The sequence below is a fragment of the Sceloporus undulatus genome, chromosome 2 (genome assembly GCF_019175285.1).
Source record: "Sceloporus undulatus isolate JIND9_A2432 ecotype Alabama chromosome 2, SceUnd_v1.1, whole genome shotgun sequence".
In the NCBI taxonomy this organism is placed as follows: domain Eukaryota; kingdom Metazoa; phylum Chordata; class Lepidosauria; order Squamata; family Phrynosomatidae; genus Sceloporus; species Sceloporus undulatus.
The window spans coordinates 59,563,430-59,587,685 of record NC_056523.1 but is presented as its reverse complement, the minus strand read 5'-3'; the positions used below and the strand labels follow the sequence as shown (position 1 = coordinate 59,587,685).

Sequence of the window (24,256 nt, the reverse complement as noted above, 5' to 3'; positions counted from 1 at the left end):
GATCAATGCACATGGCAGCATTTGCATTGCACTCCAAAGGTCACTCATGACCTAAAGAGGACAGGAAAACAAAAGCTAAGCTAAACTGTAGCTTAGATAGCAGATTCTAGCGTAACCTTTCATTATATGTTACGAACAGTATAGCCAGATAGAGAGCTCTCATGCAGCAGCAGAGGGGGAAGGCTAAATATGTCTGATGACCATGAGGGCAGATCACACTAATCATAAGGTAAGCCCAAGATGACTTTGGTGAGGCAGAAGGTCTGATTCTCTGGTTCGCTGCCCATCTGAAGGAGTTTGTTTTGTCTTAAAGAATTCCCACAGCATAGTTGGTCACATTTTGTCAATATCTGGCTTCTTTCTCCAAAGTTCAGAAGAAACTGAGCTAATCTATCAGTCCCTGCACACCTAAACATCTCTTTTAGTCTTTGTTTGTCTTCATGTAAATTCCCCAGCTGTTCTTTGTAGCTCAGGCAGCAAAGTGTCTCAGATGGGCTTATGAGCATTTGCCTGACCCCTCAGTCCCAGGCCCTTGTGGTGAAGGGGTTGTAAGGGAAAGATGTTGTGAGGAAATAGAAGATTGTTTGCATTTGTTCACGCAGCACATAGTTTGACTCAATGCCACAAAAGTGGTTATTGTGTCAATGTAGGTGTCTAAAAGGAGAGTGGATATATTCAAGGAAATGGAGACATCAATTACTGCTAGTCAATATGGGTTTGTGCTTACCTCTGGCATGGAACATGGCTCTGTTTATCTGTTGCTGAGGAGTGCAAAATAGAGGATGCAGTTGAACTCATGTCATTCTGGTGGGCTTTCCATGAGCAATTGATTGACCACTGTGTAAGCAGAATGATGGACTAGTATCAGGTCTTTGGTCTGATCTGACGTGGTTGTCCTTATGTTCTGATCATTTGTTTATATACGTAAGGGCCAAATGTTTTCACTGTCAGTAGGGAACCTGTGATGTCCTGTTCAGTTTTCCCATTTCCTGTTACCCCTGTCTATGTGTTCATGGGGAGGGATATGAATTATTTGTTTTCTCATGCTAACATAGAAAAGTAGATGAAAAATGGATCATGTGGCATGTTCTATAGAGGAGCTGTGATTGTTATGCAATGAGCCCTTGGTATCCACTGGAGTTTGGTTCCAGGAACCTCTGTGAACATCAAAATCTGTGGATACTTAAGTTCCATTATATACAATGTAGTACTAAAATGGTGTCAATTAGATGAAATGACAAAATAAAGGAATTTTTTTTTTTTTTTGGATTTTTAAAAAATATTTTCAAGCCATGGATGGTTGAATCTATGGGTGGAGAATTTGTGGATACAGGGAGATGATTACACTTTAAAATGATCTGGTCCTACTTTCTGTACAATATAATAAAGCTTTAAATCTTCAACTAATAATATTTCCAGAGAAAGAAAAGTCTGAGAAAAGTTGGAAGAACTCCTTTCAGAAATTCCTTTCAGTCTCACCCTGATGAAAGAGCCCCCACATCCACATCTGCAAATAAAGATCCATGCAGCACATAGAGCTTATGGGAATGGATACATATGAGCAGTTGCTCAGGGCTCCCAGCTTCCCCAAATACCTGTGTTCAGTGGAGTCACTGAGGAAGTGCAGGTGGTGTGACCCACACCAGATGACACCCCAGAAGTTGGTTCCTCCTCCCCCTCCTGCACCCCTCCCAGGTTTCCTTTCATGAGGAGGCCTCCACTGCAGCAGTAAAAGAGAGGCCCAAGTCCACAGCTTTGTCACAGTGGTAGTGGCCTCTTTGCAAGGAGGCCCCCCCCGCCATGGTGGTGAAGGCTGAGCACCCCCCTCCAACTTTGCCGCCATGGTGGAGGCTTTTTACATGAGAAGACCTTCCCTCCAAGATGAAGGAGAGGGCCAAGTGTCCCTTTCGGTCAGCACTGCTCCCCATCAGGCCCTCTGTATCAGGTGGCATTGAGGGTGGGGATACCACTACATATGTTCTAACAAAGCTGTACATGAGTACCTTTCCACAGGTTCCATTAAGTGCATAGACAGGGGGCAGGACCACTAAGATAAGGATATTTAAGCACTCCCTAAGCTGTTTACAATGTGTAAGCTTATTGCCACCAACAGGCTGGGTATTCATTTTATTTACCTTGAAAGTATGCTAGGCTGAGTCACCCTGGAGCCCCTGGCTGGTATCAAACTCACAATTTTGTTACTGAGAGTGAGTGGCTGCAGTACCTGCATTTAGCCACTGCGCTACCAGGGTTTCCTATACAGTACACTGAACTATAGCTACTGGCATAAATATTACAACAACATCCAAAATCCACAGAGATCTCTTTATTGGACCAACCAAAATGCGCAAAATACATTATCCAAGCATTTGAAGCTCCACTGACCTCTATATCAAGCAAAGGTATTAAGTCATACAGGAGAGAGAAAAATATGATGATGTTAGTCACAGGCCTACATTTTGTCAAGATGTTGTTGGGTGTTGTTCTGGGTTGAGATGGTATGGAGGGATATCTGTGCAAGCAGGCACTTTCTCCTTCTGGCCATGTGGTACTGGGAGACAAAGTATTTTAAAGTCCAGGAGATAAAATTTAAATCCCATTAGCAATATGAAAAGGTACTTCCTCTGAGATTCAGGATGTCTCCGTCCCTTCTGAGGTCACAGACCTCCTTCTTAGTCAAAGAACATTGAATATCTCAAGAGAAACCTCCATGTTTTTGCATTAAGAAAATTATCAGTGAAGTTTTTGGTAAAACATGGCAAATGTAGGCCCAATTGTTTTATTTTTTTTAATGTTTTTCCTTTGTTGGTAGTAGAAACCTCAAATAGTAAAGCACAAGTCATTACTCCTATACTTTTGAACGTACCTGGGAGATCTGAAGCTTTTTACTTAAATTATCTATTATCAGACTGGAACTCGCATATAACTTATAAAGTGGCACAATTTTCTGCATTAGCAATCACTTGCAGGAAAAGAACAACTGATCAAAGTTAAATACATAATATTGTGTCATGTCTGGTACTGCATGTCTGGTAAAAAGCTAATATCGCTAATCTACTTTTATTATTTCTTAAGGGCAGAAGCCTGTAAAGGTTTATTTTATTTTAATTGAAGCTATCTTAAATTTAATGGAAATGAATTATTTGCATCTCTTGTTGGCAGACTTTTATCCCAAGCAATCTTTTTATGTGTATTATTTTATTTTCCTATGTTATATCTTATATTGATGCTGATCTTTCGTAATAAAGAATTTCAAGTCAAATGGCTCTATCTTTAGGATTCCCCTGCTGTGAGTAAAATGTGGTATCTTCACGTTTAGGAAACACATTCAGGCTACTCCTTCATATTCATTCTCCTGTATGATTTTTAACACCTTTGACTAATGGAAATTTGAAAGCTTGCACCATATATTTTGTGCATTTTGGTTGGTCCAATAAAGGTATTACTGTTTTGTGGAGTTTGGATGTTTCTGTATTTGGCTATATGGCCAACATGGCTACTCCTGAATATGTTTCCTGGCATATTATTATTTTACACTTTGCCTAAATGCTCCATCCTTTATTTCATCTATTATTCAAGCTAAATGGCCTAATTTATGTCAGCAGTATAGATGTAATACTCATTCATCTATTTTTTAAATGGATATGAGAGAGACATAAGTTAGAAATATGCTCAGCAGCCTGGAAAACACATTATGAGGGTTGGAAACCAGAACAACAGATATCTGCATGTTGAACAGTTGAAGTTTGTTCCACTCCATTAGGGTTTGGTTTATGCAACTGACAATTATGTGACTAACAGATATTTGAGTATAGGGTGTACATCATTTTCCATTTATGATATCCATGTGTGTGTGCATGAATGTTGCTTTTTCATACTTAAACCAACAATAGGGCAAAAAATCAAAATGTGACAGCTATGAAATGAGATCCCAGAGTAACCACTATGGAATGTAAGCTAAACTAGAATACTTGAAAGTTAGCTGTCCATTTAAGCCCCTTGAGAAAAGGCCTTGTTTTAACAGGTGTTGAGCACCTATCACACCTAAGCAACTTAGTGAGCCCTGTGGTTTTTCAGCTTCTATAGTCCAAAAAGCTCCTCAAGCCTTATACATATCCACAGGGATTTATTTTACTTACTCATTCTTAATAGTAGACATAGGCCCCACCCTTTCCCACATCAACATGATGCCATGAATTGATTTTGAAATACTCATACTACTTGAGTTCATGGAATTAACTCACTGGTTCTTTGGATCCTGTTCCTATGAAAATTGGCTACCTATATCCACAAAACGTTCATTGTAGTACCTGACAGTTTACCTTGTTTAGGTAGTAGCTACAAGTCCTACTTTACAGAGAACATCCCCTGTTTTGAATTGCTATGACAGAACAATCCTCTTTTTGAGAGTACAGTAAAGAACTACAAGAAAGGAGGCATAGAGAATTGAAATTACCTATTAGTTCACAGCAGGCCAAGCATTCATGTAGGTCTTCCTCTCTGTAGTACCCATAATGATATGTAATGTATTATTTGTATAAAAATAAGTGTATGCAAATTTTACATCAGTCTGTGGCCTCTTCCATTTTCTTGTGTCATATATTTCCTCCCCTTTTTAAAGCAATGCATATGGGTTCAATGTGGCTGCCATTTTCCATATGAAGTAGTTGGGACCGATTGGGACCTTTCTTTTTATTAATGCAAGGGATTTTTTATAAAGAAGTTAGCCCAAGCAATGTGAGAATAACTGAGTATGTTATAATACAGTGGTTTCATTAAATATTTAACAGCTTGGAGAACAAAACCAAACCCTGAGGATACCACAGGCCAGTGGTTAAGGTATTCAACAGGAATCCTACAACACCACCTTCTGAGGCTACTCCTCCAAGAAGGATCAGATCCACTGTAAAACAGTGCTCCTCAGTTCCATCCTATCCCAGGAAAGTGCCCAGAAGGATATCTCTCAAAAGCTCAGTTCCATCCCATCAAAGGGAGGTGACTCAGGATGCCTCTCAAAAGCCAGTGAAAGGTCCAGCAGAAACAGCAGGGACACACTCCACTTGCCTAGTTCCCTGGATAAATAGGCCCAAGAGCTTAAAACAGGAAGACAACCATGATACTAATAGTCAGTAAAACCATGGAAACTAGTTCTGAGCAGAGCTTGCAAAAATGGAATTAGGAGAATAGTGCAGAGATAGTCATCAAGAACAGAGAGAATGAACTGAGTACAGTATTCAAATACAATTTGTGATATCTCTCTGTAGCTAAAAGTGTTGCCTGCCTTGGGAAAAGGCCTTCTTTGTCAGTCAAATGATCTTCTTTCTTAAGTTTAAACAAAAATATTCAAATCATGATAGTCAATGGAGAACCATGGTAAAAGAAAGAGAGTATTTGTGTAGTTGTAATGATGATTGCTAAAAGGAAATGTACTTTATTCTTAAATAATAACAAAGTCAATATAGAATGCACTGTATACCATCAAGGATTTACAATTACATACGAGGGAAGAAAAGCAGTAAGAAGCCATGCTGAAAGGGTAAGACAAGGAATGAGAGAAATGAGTCCTGCAAATCTCATGATTATTATTGCACATCCCAAGAAGATCAGGTGACTATAGCTGAAGTAGAGCCAGTTTATAACAGTACAGTCACCCCTCTGTTTTCACGGGGGATCCGTTCTGGACATACGCACCCTGCGAAAATGGAAATCCACCAATATTCAAGCCCTATTGGCTTGAATGGTGGCGGCCCCCCCATGGGCCCCAATGGGTGTGTGCCATGAACAATTTTCTTCATTTGGGTCTAATGCCTCCAACAAGGGATACTGAAAATGTTCGCTAACTGTAGGCCTTTTTCATGATATGATGGCAGTCTTGCAAGATACTGTGAAGAAATTGGAATGTAATATCAGCTTCACCAAATTGTATGATGGCATGGAAAATCTCCATTCAAAACTGAAAAGATGGTGAATTCTATAAAAGGTCAGCCAAGGCTACATCTACACCGTATTTCAGGTTGACACCACTTTAACTGCCATGGCTCAATGCTGTGGAATCCTGGGATGTGTAGTTTGTTGTGGCACCAGAGTTCACTGACAGAAAAGACTAACTAGCTTATAAAACTACAAATCTAAGAATTCTATAGCATTGATCCACAACAGTTAAAGCAGTGTTAAGCTGCATTATATCTGCAGTGCAGATGCAGCCTAAGTCATTTGGGACAACCTCTCCAACTGATAACAGAGAAGAAACCTTTATAACATTACCAAAGTGCATTGAATCTATGAAATCTAAACATTATTTTTTGGAGCAAATGCCAGTGCTTTGACTTCATAATAATGTGAAGTGGGCAGATTTACAGACTTTAACTACAGTATTCCACAGTAAGATTGACATTGGCAGTCTATATGATGATTACAAATATGAGAAGAGGTTGTCTCTAGGGAACAGAACATAAATCAGAGATGAGTAATACAGTTGGTTTAGTGGCAGCCACCTTAACAAAATTTTATTTTATTTTTTATTTATTAGACTATTTATATCTTGCCATTTATCTGAAGATTTCAGGGCAGCTTATAATAAAAATAAAGTTAAAACAATGAATAATTACAAATATTTACAAGATTAAAAATATATTAATCTTTCACACGCTCCATTCATATATTTAATGCCTACTATGAGAGAGTTTTCACTTTGTCACAACTATTGACCAAGGACATAAATGAACTGATCCTGAAAGTTAACCTGCAGGTAAAATTGAACATTTATGTAACCTGTACAGTTTTTGTAGGCTGAAAATAAATAAATAAACTATATCAGCTAAAAACAGGAAACAGCCAACTGAAATATAAATTCACAAAGCTCAGGAAGATAAGGACAATCTAACCCAGCTTTAAAATAAAAACAACACATTAGATTTCAAATATTGTGTCCTCTGCATCCATGGGTTCAACCATTCATGTTTTGAAAATATTTTCTAAAAATCCAAAAAACAAACTTTAATTTTGCCATTTTATTTAGGGGACACTATTTTACTATGCCATTGTATTTAATGGGACTTGAGCATCCATATATTTTGGTATCAGGGTGAGTGGGTCCTAGAATCAAATCCAAACCTAAAGTTCCATTGTAATATGAAGTGGTCATGTTGCCGTTCACCTGTAGAGTAAAAGTACAGAATAAAGTGAGGAGATTGACTGAAATTACCTCTCTAGTGTTTGTCTTTAGGTACTCTCCTCAATGCTAACTTCATTATATATATGTGTTTTTAACAGAAAGATGACACATAGAAAGAAAACAGGGTACACTTGAAAACACAAAAAGAAGAAAAATCAGATAAATTAAACAAAATAACTACAGAGATGGACTCTAAAGCACTAGTTTTCCAATTTTGATTTGAGACAACCTGGGAGGGAGATGGGTCACCAGAAATTTCTCCAGCCACAGTTAGTGCTGAATGTGATGTTATTTTATGCTTCTGCAACCAATGCTGTTTATATGTTTTATTTTATCTGTTTGTATTTTAATTTTTGGCATTTTAAGCTGTCTTGTCCCTTTTCCCATTGAAAAGTGGAGTATAAATATTTGAATGAATGATTATTTCAAACACAGCACTGGAAGAAGGGCTGCTAAAATCTGATCTTAAATTATCGTGAAGGGAAAAGCCTTCCCATCTTTTGTTTATGAAGGCAATCAACAGCCTTGATTGTTTCTATTTAGATGATGTTTTGTGCCTGATAAAGATGCTGATCCAAGTTTGAGAGTGGATCCACTAAGAAAAATAATAAAATCTGACTTTAAAAGACAAAGGCCACAGCAGTTAATTATCCTTTATGTGTGTAAATTTATGTCTGTGAGGTGCACAGTTATGTCTGTGCTGTTGCTATCCATTCTGGTATTGCCTTACCACAAATAGTCACCGATGAGGACTCTGTCTATGAAATTGTTGTAAAAGAGAGAGACTTGGAGTTTTGATTTATTTAGCTTTACTTCAAAAGAGCTTTCTTATTTAAACATGAGACAGTGACCATAAATATTCAGCATCAGACATTCTTTTGATTTTAGACCAGTTGCAAAGTTCAGGAAAAGAATGCTAAATCTTTCACCAAGATTTGACTCCTATATTGATAATGACATATATTTTCATCTTAACCCAGGAGGTGCTTCAGAGCACATTCGTCCTAAAACTCTGAGGGGAAAGAATTTTTTCAAGACAAAACACCTTTTTTTAATCATTCTGTTGTTATTTTCCTTGCAGGCACAGAAATTGGGGATTTCATTTTTCACCTACATTTCTAGAAGCTGGGCAAAAGTTGTAAACATATTTGTTGTTGGTGGCCCTGTAAAATCCATCATGAGAATACTGGGACTGACGTGATGGGTCATTCTCAGCTAATGTGGATGCTTGTGTAAACCCATTCTTCTCTTCTCTGCAATTCAAATCTGAAAAAAGGAGTAAACATTTCCTGTCTTAAGGGACTGCTTGATGGATAAATTAGGGAAAATTCACAATGAAAGCCAAATAGCAAGTAGCAAACATAAAACTTGCTGAAGAATTATTGGCTGAGGATATGAACACATTTTTCTGTTCCCTTTTCACAAGCCAGTGGCATGCAAATTTAGTTCACACTGTTACAACAGCTATTTTTTTAAAAAGTTTTGACTTTGAGAAACTTTGCCATTGTCTCCTGTCTTAATATAGGGGTTTTCTGCATGCAGACACCTACAGATTGCTCCAAGCTCACTTTGGGAAAAACACAATACAGGCAGGACATAGAGAGGAACCATTCTGTCAGAATATCTTCAGGCCTATTCTCCCTATTCCTAGCCTCTTCTTTAGCTCACCAGAAGATGGGCACTTGCAGATTTAAAACTATTATTGTATGGGGACCTTTCACACTATACAATTATAGCACTACGATGCCACATGAATCATGACAATATCCTGCAAAATCCTTGGACTTGTGGTTGCAGGAGATAAGGGTGCACCTGACCAAAGTACAAGCTGAATTACAAGAAAGAAATACTTCTAGTTGCCATAAGGGGGTCAATAAATTCAAATACCACTGGCTCGTAGAAAGGAGTTGAACTTAAACTATCATAATATGCTAACAAGATGCCAGCTGATTTTTAAGGGTCTGGTTTGGGTGGGTGTAAATGTCATTGCTGAGTTCAGAATGTTCAAGATCAATAGTAGAAACTCATTTTGGCTTTTGCTTCACCTAGCAAAAATGAGTTTCAGAGCTTGCTTGGTTTTACCGCTAATGGAACAGAAATCAGACCATTTGCTAATTAGTCCCCCAGTAGTCAGTCCCAGGTATTGTATGTGTATGAAAGCAGACTATTGAATGGCATATTTCTGAATAACATTGGCCCGATACGTACTGCCAATAAGTGGTGTACCAGGACCAATTCTAGGGTTAGGGACTGCACAGCAACCGCACGGTCCCTAACCTTAGAACATAATGACGGTGTAATAATGGCAGCACACTGTGTACAGAGGTGCTGCCATGGTTACATAAGCACCATGCGGCATCCACATGTTGTCGCGTGGTGCTTTTCGCGGGTTCTTTTTCCACTGGAAGGAAGCCATGCGGTTTTGGCGGCTGCGGCTTTCCTCCAGAGAAAAAACAGGTGCCAGTAGGCCAACGTTTTTCAGCGATCTGTACTGTGCCATATACTCATCAGAACAATGTTCTGCTGTTCTACTAAGCAGGAAGAGAGTATAAAATTCTCTGATGAACTGCACATTGGGGATTACAAGATAAGGGTTGCTCTAGCCATACCTTTCATACCCCTCTGTCAGTGACAAACTAATCCTTGTTGCTTATGTCCCAGTGTAGAACTACCTTTCAGTTTATGCACAAATGTACCATACAGCTCCAGATTAGGCTAAAGGAACACAGCCAGTACTATGTGAGATTGTACATACAGGGAAACCTGGTGATAAGGACATCTTGACAAAATCCCAGAAGGTTTTATCTACACTTCCTGCACCCTTTTATTATTCACAGACAGCACGTAAGCTGTGTGTGGTCTTTTTATTACATGGGGAAAGCTCTCTCATCATAGTGTGGGTTAGCCCTGAGAGAAGGTGTTGATGCTAATGATCTCCTATCCAGTTATGGAAAGCAGATTCATTTTGGTCAGTGGTGTTTGATAAACTGGAGGCAAGGACACTCAGTGGATAACCAGGTGTGTAATATTTGAAACTTGAAAACTAGCTTCAGGAGGGAAAATGAAAAGCATTATGTGAAGGAGGTGGAGGTAAGGTTTTGTGTGATTTGTTAATCAAAGTATGTATCTGAAAAAATGAATCAACCAGAATAGTCTAGTGCTTGAGTTCAAAGAACTAGACATGTGTCTTTTGATGTTTCTTCTTTATTCTTGCTTATTCCAGGATAACAATTTCATCATAATATGGAAGGAGTACTGTCAACAGTACTGATAGTCTACTTCAGGGAACAAAGTAATCATTCAGTGAAAAAATGTGTTATCTGAGTAAATTATTGATGAGATAGAGGTAGGAGAATTTCACATACAAGTTTATAGGGAATGCTTTCTTATCATTAATACATTATTAATCCAACCAACTTGACTCCCACTTTTCAGATTAATACATGGAACAGATCACAGTCACCCTTTTCTATCTTTATTTTTCCAAATGTTCCAATATCTTTGTTGACTTGAGAAATTTACCAAAATGTATATAAAAATGTATATTATAGACTAAAATGCATCACACTAAAAACTGTATAAAATATATATACTTTGTGATGGGGGGAGAAAGAGAGTAATGTAAATTTTGTATGGTGTATGTGTTTCTTTGAGTAAGCATAGCTTTATGCAGAAATAGGACTGATAAATTAACATACACAAAACTGACAAGTAGATATTGAATGATCCATTAATTCTTCCCATTAATATATTGTTTGTGGGCATCTGCATGGGGAAATACCTGTTAAAGTGCCCTATACTTTTACTACTACTATTCTGCCAAGACACCCTAATTCCATATTCAGATATTTTTGAACTCTCTTAAAACTCCTTTTTCTTATTGGCTAAAGTCCTGTGATACATAACTGGGATTAAAATTAATTGGAAATGATGGAACATGTTTCCAAGCTATAAATTGTACTTTTAGCAGAAAGTTGCTTAAAAGTGTATTTCAAAAACTAGTTTCAGTTAATTCTTCTGCTTTATACTACCTGTTCATTCCACCATAGCAGGTGACATTCTGCATTAGCCTTCCCTAACATGATACCTTCCAGATATGTTGAAGTATGCTTATCATTCCCTACCAATATGTCCAATGAACTGGCACTGCTGTAGATGATAGAATTCTAGAACATCCTCTGAACGTGCCAGTTGGGAGAGGATGCTCTAGAGCAGGGGTAGGAAACCTTTTCAAGCCGGGGGCCAGGTTGCTGTCCTCAGAAAACTGGGGGGGGGGAAGCCGGGGGATGGAGCTTCCACCCTCTGGGGGCAGGGCTGCGTGCCAGGGGTGGAGCTTCCACCCTCTGGGGGCAGAGCCGCATGCCAGGGGCGGAGCTTCACCCTCCGGGGCCAGGCCTCCTCCTCTTTGCCGGCCCCTGACGGGGCCCCAGGCCCTGTCAGAGCCTGGCAAAAAGCAGCAGTGGGGGCCGCCAGTGCTGGAGGCCTCCTCTGGCAAAAAAGCCGGTGGGGGCCACCGGCGCTGGAGCCTCCTCCTCTTTGCCGGACCCTAATGGGGCCCCAGGCCCCGTAGAGGCACAAAAAAGTCTAGAGGCCTGCTGCTGCTGCTGGAGCCCTGTTAGAGGGCCCCATGAGATGGCAACGGGCCTCCTGCTGCCGCCGGAGCCCTGTGGAGGCCCCAGCCACCGCAACGGGCCTCCTAGAGGCCTGCTGCTGCTGCCCGAGCCCTGTTGCAGGGCCCCAGCCACCGTGGACCTCCCAGAGGCCTGCTGCTGCTGTCGGAGCCCTGTACCAGGGCCCTGGCCACCGCAACGGGCCTCCTAGAGGCCGCCACCAATGGTGGCGAAGTTTCGTGCAACCTTTCCCGTGGTCGCATGAGACTTCGCCTCTAGGATGCCGCCATTTTGTTTCTCAAAATGGCGGCGAAGTCTTGCGTGAAAAGCCGCAATCGGCGGCAGCGGCAGGAGTGCGCAGGGGCCGGTTGAAAGGCCTCTGCAGGCCGCATCTGGCCCGCCGGCCGGAGGCTGCCGACCCCTGCTCTAGAGAATGTATTGTAGTATAAGTGCCATGTGAATCATGGAGCTTCCCACATGTCAGACTTTAAGTCCAAGTAGCCGTAGTCAGTATAGCCAATAGTAAGGAATGCTAGGAGTTGGCGTCCAAAAGAATCTAAGGGACCCCATGATTCCCAACCCTGGTATAAGCCATTATTATATATGGGTTACATGGATCAGTATGCCAATCTATCAGTGTCTGTTCTGATGCATTCCTCCCCCCCTCACTTTTTCCAATTACTCTGAAAGTACAGTGGAACCTCACCATACGCGGGGGATCCGTTCCGGATCCCGCCGCGTATGGCGATTTCCGCCTATGCTCGAGCCCCATTGTAAACAATGGGGCTCGTGCACGGCGGTGAAGAGGTGCGCGGGGCACAACGGGCTCGCGCGCCCATTCAACTAAATGGGACGCGCTGCCCCTTCCGCCCCGCGCGTGCCCCCAGTGGCTTGAGAGTGTACGCTCAAAGCCACGCAAAAAAAGGCCGCGTATGCGGAGGCCCCACTGTATATCCAAATATGGGGCTGTCTACATAGCAGAAGCATGGAGTCAATCCTCAATGACTAATCCCCACCTGTATTCTCTCTTCCCCTCCCTCACTTCAACTGCCCGCTTCAAAATCTGTGAGCAATTCAGTAATTGTGTCAACACAATAGAGTATCTCCTTTTGGGGTTCCTGGGAGTTAATGTTACATGTCCAACCACTATAAAATGTCCCACAGTGTATGAACAAGGTTGTTTCAGTTTCTGAAATGGATAAACTGGAATTGCATTGTATTCCTTCTGGGAGTTAACACCACTTTATTCTGCCTTGGTCAGTCATCACCTGGAATACTGTGTCCAATTCTGAGCAGCACAATTCAAAAAGGATGTTGATAAATTCGAACATGTCCAAAGGAGGACCATCAAAATGGTGAAGGGTCTGGAAACTATGCCTTATGAGGAAAGACTTTGGGAGCTGGGTATGTTTAGCCTGGAAAAGAGGAGGTTAAGAGGTGATATGATAGCTCTGTTTAAGTATTTGAAGGGGTATCACATTGTGGATGGAGCAAGCTTGTTTTCTGCTGCTCCAGAGACTAAAACATGGAATAATGGATGCAAGCTACAGGAAAAGGGATTCCATCTTAACATTAGGAGGAAATTCCTGACAGTAAGAGCTGTTTGACAGTGGAACACACTTCCTCAGAGAGTGGTGGAGTCTCCTTCTTTGGAGATCTTTAAGCAGAGGCTTGATGGCCATCTGTAGGGGGTGCTTTGAGTTCCTGCATAGCAGGGGGTTGGACTGGATGGCCCTAGTGGTCTTTTCCAACTCTAAAACATAGCTGTTATTTTCTTTAAAGAATTTTTCTCCTTTCCTTTTATTGGCCCCTTTTCTCTCACACACAAATCTGCAAGCTGTGGATGCTCCATTACGGTGATGTCAGCTTTGCTACATGGTCCAGCTGTTAATAGGTTTCTTTCAAAAGTTCAGACCTTGTGTGTTATACTGTAAATACACATTGTGTTTATCATCATAAAGCTAACATGTTACAGATCCCAGTAAGTGTAATGTTAATGGATGGTCAGTACATTTAAAGAATACCAAGAAGCATTTAATCTTCCTGTTGTTGATATTTTAATTGCAGACTACCCAGTTGTTTCTTTCCCAGAGTTGGTTCACAAATTCCTGCCTCCTTTCCTTGTCCTCCCCTTCCTTCAAGTTTCTGTGATTTTTGGACAAACTAGAACATTTTCTTAGTAAGACAATATGTATTTTAAGTAGAGACGTCTGAGTGGAAATATGCCTTTGTCCACATCTACACATGGTCAAGTCCTCATTTAACTTCATCCTTCTCTGCCAGACCACCAAACTGAAAACATCTATTCTGGATTCAGTGGCTTTACATGTCATAGCATGTTATACTGAGTTGATGTAAAGATTAGCACGGAAGTAGACCACAGGATCACAGAAGGGGGATGAAAGAAGTCTGGGATGCAGCTCTCTAAAAGAGAACAAGCATGGTGTAGTGATCTGAGTGTTGGCTTGGACTCAGGGATACCAGGGTTCAAATCACTCCTTAGCTATGAAAACCCATTGGGTGATCTCAGTTTTAGAGGAAGACAATGGCAAACCTCTTCAGAATAAATTTTGCCAAGAAAAGCATATGATAGGAGCCTGTACAGACAGGCCAAAATAAAGCTGCTTCAGGTCACTTTGGAGGTGCTCTGTTTAAATGATGCATGTGTCCTAAGAGGTCAGAATCCACGCCAAAGCCACGGTCAAGTCCTGAGGACTGGAGCGCAGTTTTGGTCCAGCTTTTGGCCTCTTAAGATATGTGTGTTATTTAAACAGCATACCTCCAAAGTGACCTGAAGCAGCTTTATTTTTGTCCTGTCTGTATGGGCCCATAGGATCACTATAAAATGAGTCAGTTTAAAAGCAAACACCAAGAAAAAGAACTCGAGCATCTACAAGAAAATCCTTATTTCTAACAGGACAAGATTAAAGAATAATCTTTTATAGAAGATGCAGTTTCTCAATTAATGAGAAGTATATGTATCATTATTCAAATAGCTTGGAATAACTTTATAACATATTATACTTTTTTTGTTTATAGTGGCCTGTTACAGACAGGCCAAAATAAAGCTGCTTCTAGTCACTTTGGAGGTATGCTATTTCAATGATGCATGCGTCCTAAGAGTCCAAAAGCTCCAGTGTATTTGCTAATTACATTAAGATACTACATAGTTCTAATCTGCACTGCAGAAAAAATGCAGTTTGATAGTGCTTTAACTGTCATGGCCCAGTGCTATGAAATTCTGGAATTTGTAGTTTTATGAAATATTTAGCCAACTCTGTCAGACAGCTCTGGTGCTACTGCCAACTTCAGATCCCAGGATTCCATAGCATGGTGCCATGACAGTTAAAATGCTATCAGCCACTCTATTCTGCTTTGGTCAAGCCCCACCTGGAATACTGTGTCCAGTTCTGGGCACCACAATTCAAGAAGGATGTGGAGGAACTGGAACATGTCCAAAGGAGGGCGACTGAAATGATGAAGGGTCTAGAAACCATGCCATATGAGGAACAATTTAGGGGGCTGGGAATGTTTAGCCTGGAGAAGAGAAGGTTAAGAGGTGATATGATAGCCCTGTTTAAATATTTGAAGAGATGTCATACTGAGGAGGGAGCAAGCTTGTTTTCTGCTGCTCCAGAGACTAGGACCTGAAACAATGGATGCAAGCTACTGGAAAAGAGATTCCACCTCAACATTAGGAGGAACTTCCTGACTGTAAGGACTGTTTGACAGTAGAATACACTTCCTCAGAGAGTGGTGGAGTCTCCTTCCTTGGAGGTCTTTAAGCAAAGGCTGGATGGCCATCTATCAGGGATGCTTTGATTGTGAGTTCCTGCATGGCAGGGGTTGGACTGGATGGCCCTTGTGGTCTCTTCCAACTCTAAGATTCTATGATTCTGTAATTCTAACTATATTATTTCTGCAGTCCAGATTAGGCCATAGACTAAAATATATCTCTTACTTAAATATGCTTGTCTTCTAGGTTAATCTTTAAAAGAAAGACTATGATTCAATGCACAAAAGACCTTGGGCAAATTACTTTTTAGACCACAGCTCCTAAAGCCAGCTGGAGGATTCTGGGAATCATTGAGTAACTTTTCCAAGCTCTAGCCAAAATTGTGTGGTACCTTAGAGTCCAGGGCCTTGATCCTATTGGTAACTGCAACTAGACTAGATTTAATGAATTTGCAATGTGTACATTTGCAAAATAATATCTTTTATTTGTTATTTGCCTTCCAATCACTTTGATCTATGACCCTCTCATAGTTTTATTACAAAAAAAAAGGTTTATCATTGTCTTCCACTAAGATTGAGAATGTGTGACTTGTCCAAGGCCACCCAATGAGTTTCCATGACTGAGTGGTGATTTGTGTGCCATAGTCCAACACTTGAAACACCATACCACCTTGGATCTATATGACAAAATGTTTCATCCAGTAGTAGGGTGACCACATGAAAACAAGGAGAATGTTCCTGCATAGTTATGTTGAAGCTAAAATTTCAACAGATACAGCTTGTTTAGCCTGGAGAAGGAGCCTGGAGAAGGAGCCCTGGTGGCGCAGTGGTTAAATGCCTGTACTGCAGCCATTCACTCGAAACCACAAGGTTGCGAGTTCAAGACCAGCAAAAGGGCCCAAGCTCGACTCAGGCTTGTATCCTTCCGAGGTCGCTAAAATGAGTACCCAGACTGTTGGGGGCAAATTAGCTTACTTGCTAATTAGCTTACTTGCTGTTCACCGTTATGATCTTTGTGATCGTGGGAATAGCGGTATATAAGTAAAACAAATTATTATTATTATTATTATTGTCATGTAAGTTTCAACCACTAAAAATCATTCTTTCCAAAGCTGTATAAAACATTGTAAGACCTGTCTTCTTTTTCATGTGGCTGCACTAGTCAATAGCTACATACAATCTCTATTGGGTGGAATAAACAAGATCTATGTGTGGGGACAAATATATACTGGGTGTACAGCTAATTACTGCATAACCGTGAGGGGAACCAGCAACCATCAATTTAATAATGTGTAGAGAACTCACCAACAAACATTTAACTTCAGGCTTTTAAGTATATATTTTCATCTTTCATGGTTTCTGCAGTAGAATTGATATTTCAGCTCATTGTTTTGTTTGTGCCCATAGGTCCTTTGTCATCCAGCAAATTCAAAACAGCAATCTCTTCATGGTGGTAGTAAGTAATGAGTGTGATTGTGAATCAATTTCCCCAATTACCATGGAACCAATAGAAATAAGGTATATCCTTTACTTTGACAATGGCTGGGACTGAAACAAGCAATACAAAAGCTGCAGTACTCTTTAGTGAATGGAATAATGTTGAGACAAGAGAACTCCTTCAGACTTAGCCACACTTAGAGCAATCCCATTGAAATCAATAAGACTTAAGTTAGTCAGTTTTAGCTAAGTTCAGCACCAACTACATAGTTTGAAAATTGTCAATTTGAAAAATATATTGTACTGAATTATAAGATTTGAATGTTCATTGTAAATTCAATATATTAACTAAATTGGGAGTATATAAAAACTATCCACATTTGGCAGATGCAATTTATCTGTGGGATTTATTTTACCTTTACTTTGCAGGAGAATATTATGACACTTTACTAGAGATTCCATACTGGAAATAATGCAGTATCTAATATAAATAAGAAAAAAATAAATAAAAATTTTATTTCTATACCGCCCTTCCTATGATCAGGGCGGTGAACAACAATCAAAACAATACAATACAGTGCAATATCAAAAAAAAAAAACCTATCAAAACCGACAATACAAATACAAACCCATTAAAAACAATATTAAAAACCCCATCAGCCAGCTACCCTTGCTGTCAGAGGGGGGAGGCTAGCTGGAGTTCGTATTGGGGAAGGCAGATCGAAACAAGAGGGTTTTCAACTCCCTCTTAAACTGGGCCAGGGAGGCGGCCGAGCGAAGCTCAATGGGCAGCATGTTCCAGAGGGTCAGGGTGATGATGGAATATGATCTCCTTGTAGTGGAGACTAGTCTAGCCCCAGGGACCCTCAATAGTTGCTGCCCAGATGTTCTGAGGGTGCGGGGCGGAATGTATGGGGAGAGACGGTCCTCAAGATAACCTGGGCCCAAGCCATGTAGGGCTTTATAGGTTATAACCAACACCTTGTATTGTGCCCGGAAGCGGATGGGCAGCCAATGCAGGTCTTTGAGTACAGGTGTAATATGACTGGCCCTGGAAGTACCAGTAACCAGTCTGGCTGCCATGTTCTGTACCATCTGTAGCTTCCGGGTTTGGTACAAGGGTTGCCCCATGTAGAGTGCATTGCAGAAATCCAATCAAGAGGTTACCAGAGCATGTACCACCGTTTCAAGGTCCCTCTGGGCCAGGTATGGGCGCAGCTGGTGAATGAGCCAAAGCTGATAACAGGTGCTCTTGACCGTCGCATTCACCTGAGCTGTAAGGTGAAGCGACGAGTCAAGAAGCACCCCCAGACTGCGCACGGAGTCCTTCACAGGAAGCGTGATCCCGTTCAGGACAGGTGGAACCACCGCCATTCCTGGACCAGGGGAACCTATCACAAGTACCTCCGTTTTCTCTGGATTCAGACTGAGTCGGTTTTCCCTCATCCAGCCCATTACTAACTCCAGACAGGCCACGAGAGGAGAGACGCCATCCTCAGTCACTGCATCAGTCGGAGACATAGAGAAGACTATTTGGGTGTCATCAGCGTACTGATAACCCCGCGCCCCATGTCTCCGGATGATCTCTCCCAGCAGTTTCATGTAAATGTTAAAAAGCATGGGAGACAGAATGGCTCCTTGAGGGACCCCGGATGTAAGGGCCCTCTTATCGGAGCACACGTCTCCCAGCTGCACCATCTGGAACCTCCCAGAGAGGTAGGATCGGAACCACTGGAGCGCAGTGCCCCCGATTCCCACCTCTGCCAGGCGCTCCAGAAGGATACCATGGTCTATGGTATTGAAAGCCGCTAAGATGTCCAAGAGCACCAACAGGGACACGCTTCCCCTGTCGATGCCCAGACGGAGATCATCGACCAAGGCGACCATGGCCGTCTCAACCCCGTAACCCGCCCGAAAGCCAGTTTGAAATTGGTCCAGATAATCCATTTCATCCAAGACCGATTGAAGCTGGATTGCAACTGCCCTCTCGATCACCTTCCCTAAAAATGGCAGCAGCGAGACTGGCCGATAATTACTGTGTATCAGGGGGTCGAGGGAGGGCTTTTTTAACAGCGGTTTTATTGTGGCCAATTTCAAGCTGGTTGGAAATTGCCCATCCCTCAGAGATGTATTAATAATCCGGTGTAACAGCGAGGTTACCACCGGTCCCCCCTGGGCCGCTAGCCATGAGGGGCAGGGATCGAGAGAGCAGGTTGTCTTCCTAACGCTTCCAAGGATCTTGTCCACATCCTCGGTACTGACCAACTCAAACTGATCCAGTTTAATAGAGTCCACGGAGGCTCTGGATGCCTCTGCTCTTGGTTCTGCCCTAATGCCGGCGTTAAGACCTTCGCTTATCCGAGAGATTTTATCCGCGAAGAAGTTGTTAAATTGGTCACAGCAGGCCTTAGAAGGTTCAAGGATCTGGTTCAGAGTGGGAGGGAGCTGAGTTAGCCCTGTGCTATGTAATTTGCTTAATTTATTAGTGTCTGCATGGAGCACATCTATCCTTTTTTATATATATAAAAATCAGATTTTTAAAATACAAATACAAAAAAAACTATAAAAAGGAAAACAAAAAGGAAAAAAAGAGAGGAAGAGGAATATGTAGACAGTGAAAGGGCTACAGATGTACATTAATATTAGGTGATCATATTTCCAACAGTACATGTTCCTGAAACTGACACCAATACAATATGTGTTCATCCACAACTAATGAAATAAGATTTCTGATTCTTGATGCTGGATGTTTATCTTTCCAACTTTGGAATATATACATCTTGAAGATTAAATCATGTAGGATCCAGCAGTGTTTAACATATGCTTCCAGAAATGCTAAAAAAAAAATTCTGATATAAAATTGATACATTGTAATACACTTAACCAAAAATGAGTGTTTATTAGACATACCCACATCATAAAGAAGCATTATCTGCATTACATCTCCAAAATTTAATTAAAATAAACAGATTCTTTCTAAAAGAGTGTCATGGTGTCCAATACACCTGAAAACATCATATTGGTATGGGGACCAAACATAGTCTAAAGAAGTTTTAGATTTGAAGCTAGAGCAGTTTTCCATTGGTTAAATTTGCACAGGACAGTCTAACTCTTTGTTTCACTCAACTCTAACTTCATTAACATGAAATTTAGTGCTGGGCACATCTACCAACTGATAGTGCATCAAACTTGGAGGACAGGTGGGTCTTACAGGAAGGTGATACTATGGGCAGGTAATGCTAGGTAACTTTAGGAGGTTGCTTTGAATGTGCCAACATCCTGATTTTAAGAGACATCCTTAACTTCTGTGAACATAATGAATCCCTCAAATGTGAACGCTTAAAATCTCACAAGATTAGAAGACGTCCAGAGTCTTGCCATGGATTCCATCCTGAGGTAGGTAGAGAAAAAGTGACCTAGAACAAAAGCAACTACATTTGTCCAGGGCCTGGTTCTCCCAGCCTGCATGGGGTATTATCAGGTTGTAGTCCTAAAAAGGTAACTTTCCAAGCTGTGCATTTACTCCCTTCAGTCCCTTGCCACATCTCCTTCTTCCACTCTGATGTTTCTGCTTGGGTGTTTCATTGCTGTTTCAAGCTCGCTAGGTCCAGGACTGAATTGTCCATCTCTCCTGATAAGCACTCTTCTGTTTGCCAGTTTTTTTTTATCCATTGACCATGTTGCCAACCATCCTTTTGCTCAAGTGTGTAGCACATGGCTGATAGTGTTCTCTGTGTATAAGTGTGTGTGTGTGTTTTGCTCAGTCACTAGTTGATCTATGCTATGCTGAGCCATATACCATACACCAGTGATCAATTGTAAATTGCTAAAGGCACTTTGAGCAGCCATTCCATGTTTCATGGCAAGCAAGAAGGATTAGAATTGATCTGATTCCCCCTCTCCAAATAGTCAGTGATGCCATCAGCACTGAAATCTATGGGGTGTCATCTGAGGGTTTCAACACTTAGATTGAAACCTCTGGCTAGGGGAGAAGGGTTGCCAGATGCTTCTCCAACTGTGCCTGCTTTCTTTGAATCATGGAATGGTCATGTGAGGTAGTTCCAGGCCTTTACAGTAGATTAGGAGGGAGGCTTTGGGCGCTGTACAGACAGGAAGGGAATACAAACCTCGGCAGCATCCAAATGAGCACTTTCCCATGTGAAGAGACATTTACATGTGTGGATGTCCCCAACTTTATTTTGGCCGTTGTGTCAACAAGGAGAAGAGCCTTTTCAGTTGTGGCACCCCAATTGTAGAATGCCCACCTTATGGTGGTACAATTGGTACCAATGCTGCAATGCAGCATCAATGTAGTGCCCTTTGATCCAGGTCAAATCATGGACTGTACTCTAGCTACTTTGACAAGGTTTTCCATGACATTCTTGCAAACAAGCTTGTAAAATGTGGGCTAGACAAAGTAACTGTTACATGGATTTGTATTTGGTTGACCGGCCAAATCCAAAGGGTGCTCAACAATGGCTCTTTTTCAGCCTGGAGAGAAGTGACCAATGGGGTCCCACAGGGCTCTGTCCTGGGCCCAGTGTTATTCAACATCTTTATCAATGACCTGGATAATAATAATAATAATAATAATAATAATAATAATAATAATAATAATGTGTTTTATTTATATACCGCTATTCCAAAGATCATAGCGGTGAACAGCAAGTAAGCTAATTAGCAAGTAAGCTAATTTGCCCCCCAACAGTCTGGGTACTCATTTTAGCGACCTCGGAAGGATGTAAGCCTGAGTCAAGCTTGAGCCCTTTTGCTGGTCTTGAACTCGCAACCTTGTGGTTTTGAGTTAATGGCTGCAGTACAGGCATTTAACCACTGCGCCACCAGGGAGCATATTTATCAAATTTGCAGATGACACCAAATTAGGAGGAATAGCTAATACTCCAGAGGACAGGATCAAGATTCAAAATGATCTGAACAGACTAGAAAGCTGGGCCAAAACTAACAAAATGAAATTCAACACAGAGAAATGTAAGGTACTGCACTTAGGGCAGAAAAATGAAATGCACAGATATAGGATGGGGGACACCTGGCTGAATGAAACTACATGTGAAAGGGACCTGGGAGTCCAAGTAGACCACAAGTTGAACATGAGTCAACAGTGCGATGCAGCAGCTAAAAAGGCCAATGCAATTTTAGGCTGCATCAATAAAAGTATAGTGTCTAGATCAAGAGAAGTAATAGTGCCACTGTATTCTGCTCTGGTCAGGCCCCACCTGGAATATTGTGTCCAGTTCTGGGCACCAGAATTCAAAAAGGACATTGAGAAACTGGAGCGTGTTCAAAGGAGGGCGACAAAAATGGTGAAAGGTCTGGAAACCTTGCCCTATGAGGAATGACTCAGGGAGCTGGGAATCTTTAACCTAGAGAAGAGAAGTTTAAGAGGTGATATGATAGCCCTGTTTAAATATTTGAAAGGATGTCATATTGAGGAGGGAGCAAGCTTGTTTTCTGCTGCTCCAGAGAACAGGACCCGGAACAATGGCTGCAAGCTACAGGAAAAGAGATTCCAGCTCAACATTAGGAGGAACATCCTGACAGTAAGGGCTGTTCGACAGTGGAACACACTCCCTCGGAGTGTAGTGGAGTCTCCTTCCTTGGAGGTCTTTAAGCAGAGGCTAGATGGCCATCTATTGGGGATGCTTTGATTAGATTTCCTGCATGGCAGGGGGTTGGACTGGATGGCCCTTGTGGTCTCTTCCAACTCTATGATTCTATGATTCTATGATACTATAACAGGCCTGCACAACTTGGGATTCTTTAGGCTGAACTCAGACTACCTAGATCAACAGGTGCTTGTTCCCCCCCCCCCCCCCCCCCCAGATTTTTCTGTCTGGCATAAGTAGTCAAACTGGCAGGCTTTCAGACTCCAAGTGCATGTTAAAAAATTATAAAAACCCACAACTAAACCATGAGAGGAAGTCAAAACTACCAATATGTGATGGGGGTTAAAATAACCCAGAAAGACATGAGAAAACAGCAACAACCAAAAAAGAAATCAGGACCTGGGAAGAGAAAGAAAGCAATATTGGTGCCTAGGAAATCCTACTTGGGAAAACATTCCACCAGGGAGGGAAACCACAAGAGAATGTCCTCTCTCGACTATTCACACTCTACCCTTCAGAAGGAGGGACTAGTGGGAAAAGGCACCCAAAGATACAAACAGTTTTCATTATGGCAGTCCCAGAACTGCATGTTAATAATGTTGTTGTTGATGTGTGCCTTCAAGGTGTTTCTGACTTCTGGCAACCTAAAGATGACCCTATCATGGCAAGCAAGAAGGATTAGAGTTGATCTGGTTCCCCCTCTCCAATTTTTTTGGCACATTTCTTCAGAAGAGGTTTGCCATTGCCATCCTCTGAGGCTGAGAGAGTGACATGCCCAAAGTCACCCAGTAGGTTTTATACTCGAGCAGGGATTTGAACCCTCCACAGTCATAATCCAATGTGCAAACCACTACACCACACTGACTTGTATCTTGCTGGCTCTCATTGTTAAATAGTGACTATAATCTCTTGCACACTCTCTCTGTTAAAATAAATAGTAACTTGATTTACTGAAATACTGCTTTCAATTTTCTTCTTCTTTCCTCCTCAATTTTTAGGAGAATGCCAGAGAATGTGGTGGAGTTTTAGGCCTGAGTGCTAAGCCTATTCTTCTTGTGCTTCCTCTGTTTCTGGCCATTTTCTCAAGGTGACACTGACTGATGAACAATCACTTGGCATGCAAAATACATGGAAAAACTGTGAACTGAGAAATGGTGCAACTAGAAGACATGAAATATAGTCAAAACATCAGCATTTCATGATTTTAAACAGTGGGAATGATATAAACTTTCCAAATTATGTACAAAAAAGAGTTTTTATTTTCTTTTTGCGCATCATGCAAATATGGATTTGCCATACAATAGTCACAATTCATCAAGAACGGGACTTCAGTAGATAGAAACAGATGGTCGTTACTTTCTGCTTTGTCCCATGGAAGACAGTTTAAAACTGTGTACTTTTTAAATAAAGTATATTAAAATCACATTTTCCAGTGGTTGATTTACTTTATTCTGTTCCAGTACTTATGTGTTGAAAAATCATGACAAGGAAAAACATGTTTAGAATCATCACAGTTTGGGTCTTATTTTGCACAAATTGCAAGTGATCTCTCCACCCACCCACCCCCACCTTCAGAGCATTTTCTCTGAAACAGCATTTTCTGTTCAGGATGCTGAATTCATTACCAAGATTATTAGAGCTGCCCATGTCTAAATTTGACACAGAATGAGTGCTGA

General features: G+C 41.3%; 1 protein-coding gene across 2 annotated transcripts in view; it reads left to right on the top strand.

Annotated features, from left to right (window-relative positions):
• CACNA2D3 (calcium voltage-gated channel auxiliary subunit alpha2delta 3) overlaps positions 1-23,998 on the top strand; it is a 726,617-nt gene extending 702,619 nt beyond the window's left edge. For both annotated transcript variants that reach the window (XM_042453686.1, XM_042453685.1), the window contains 3 exons: positions 16,927-17,039; positions 20,270-20,352; positions 23,579-23,998. In XM_042453686.1, the coding sequence (XP_042309620.1) occupies positions 16,927-17,039; positions 20,270-20,352; positions 23,579-23,671 (289 nt within the window). In that variant the 3' untranslated portion in view covers positions 23,672-23,998. The remainder of the gene's footprint in view (positions 1-16,926; positions 17,040-20,269; positions 20,353-23,578) is intronic.
• The last annotated feature ends 258 nt before the right edge of the window (positions 23,999-24,256 follow it).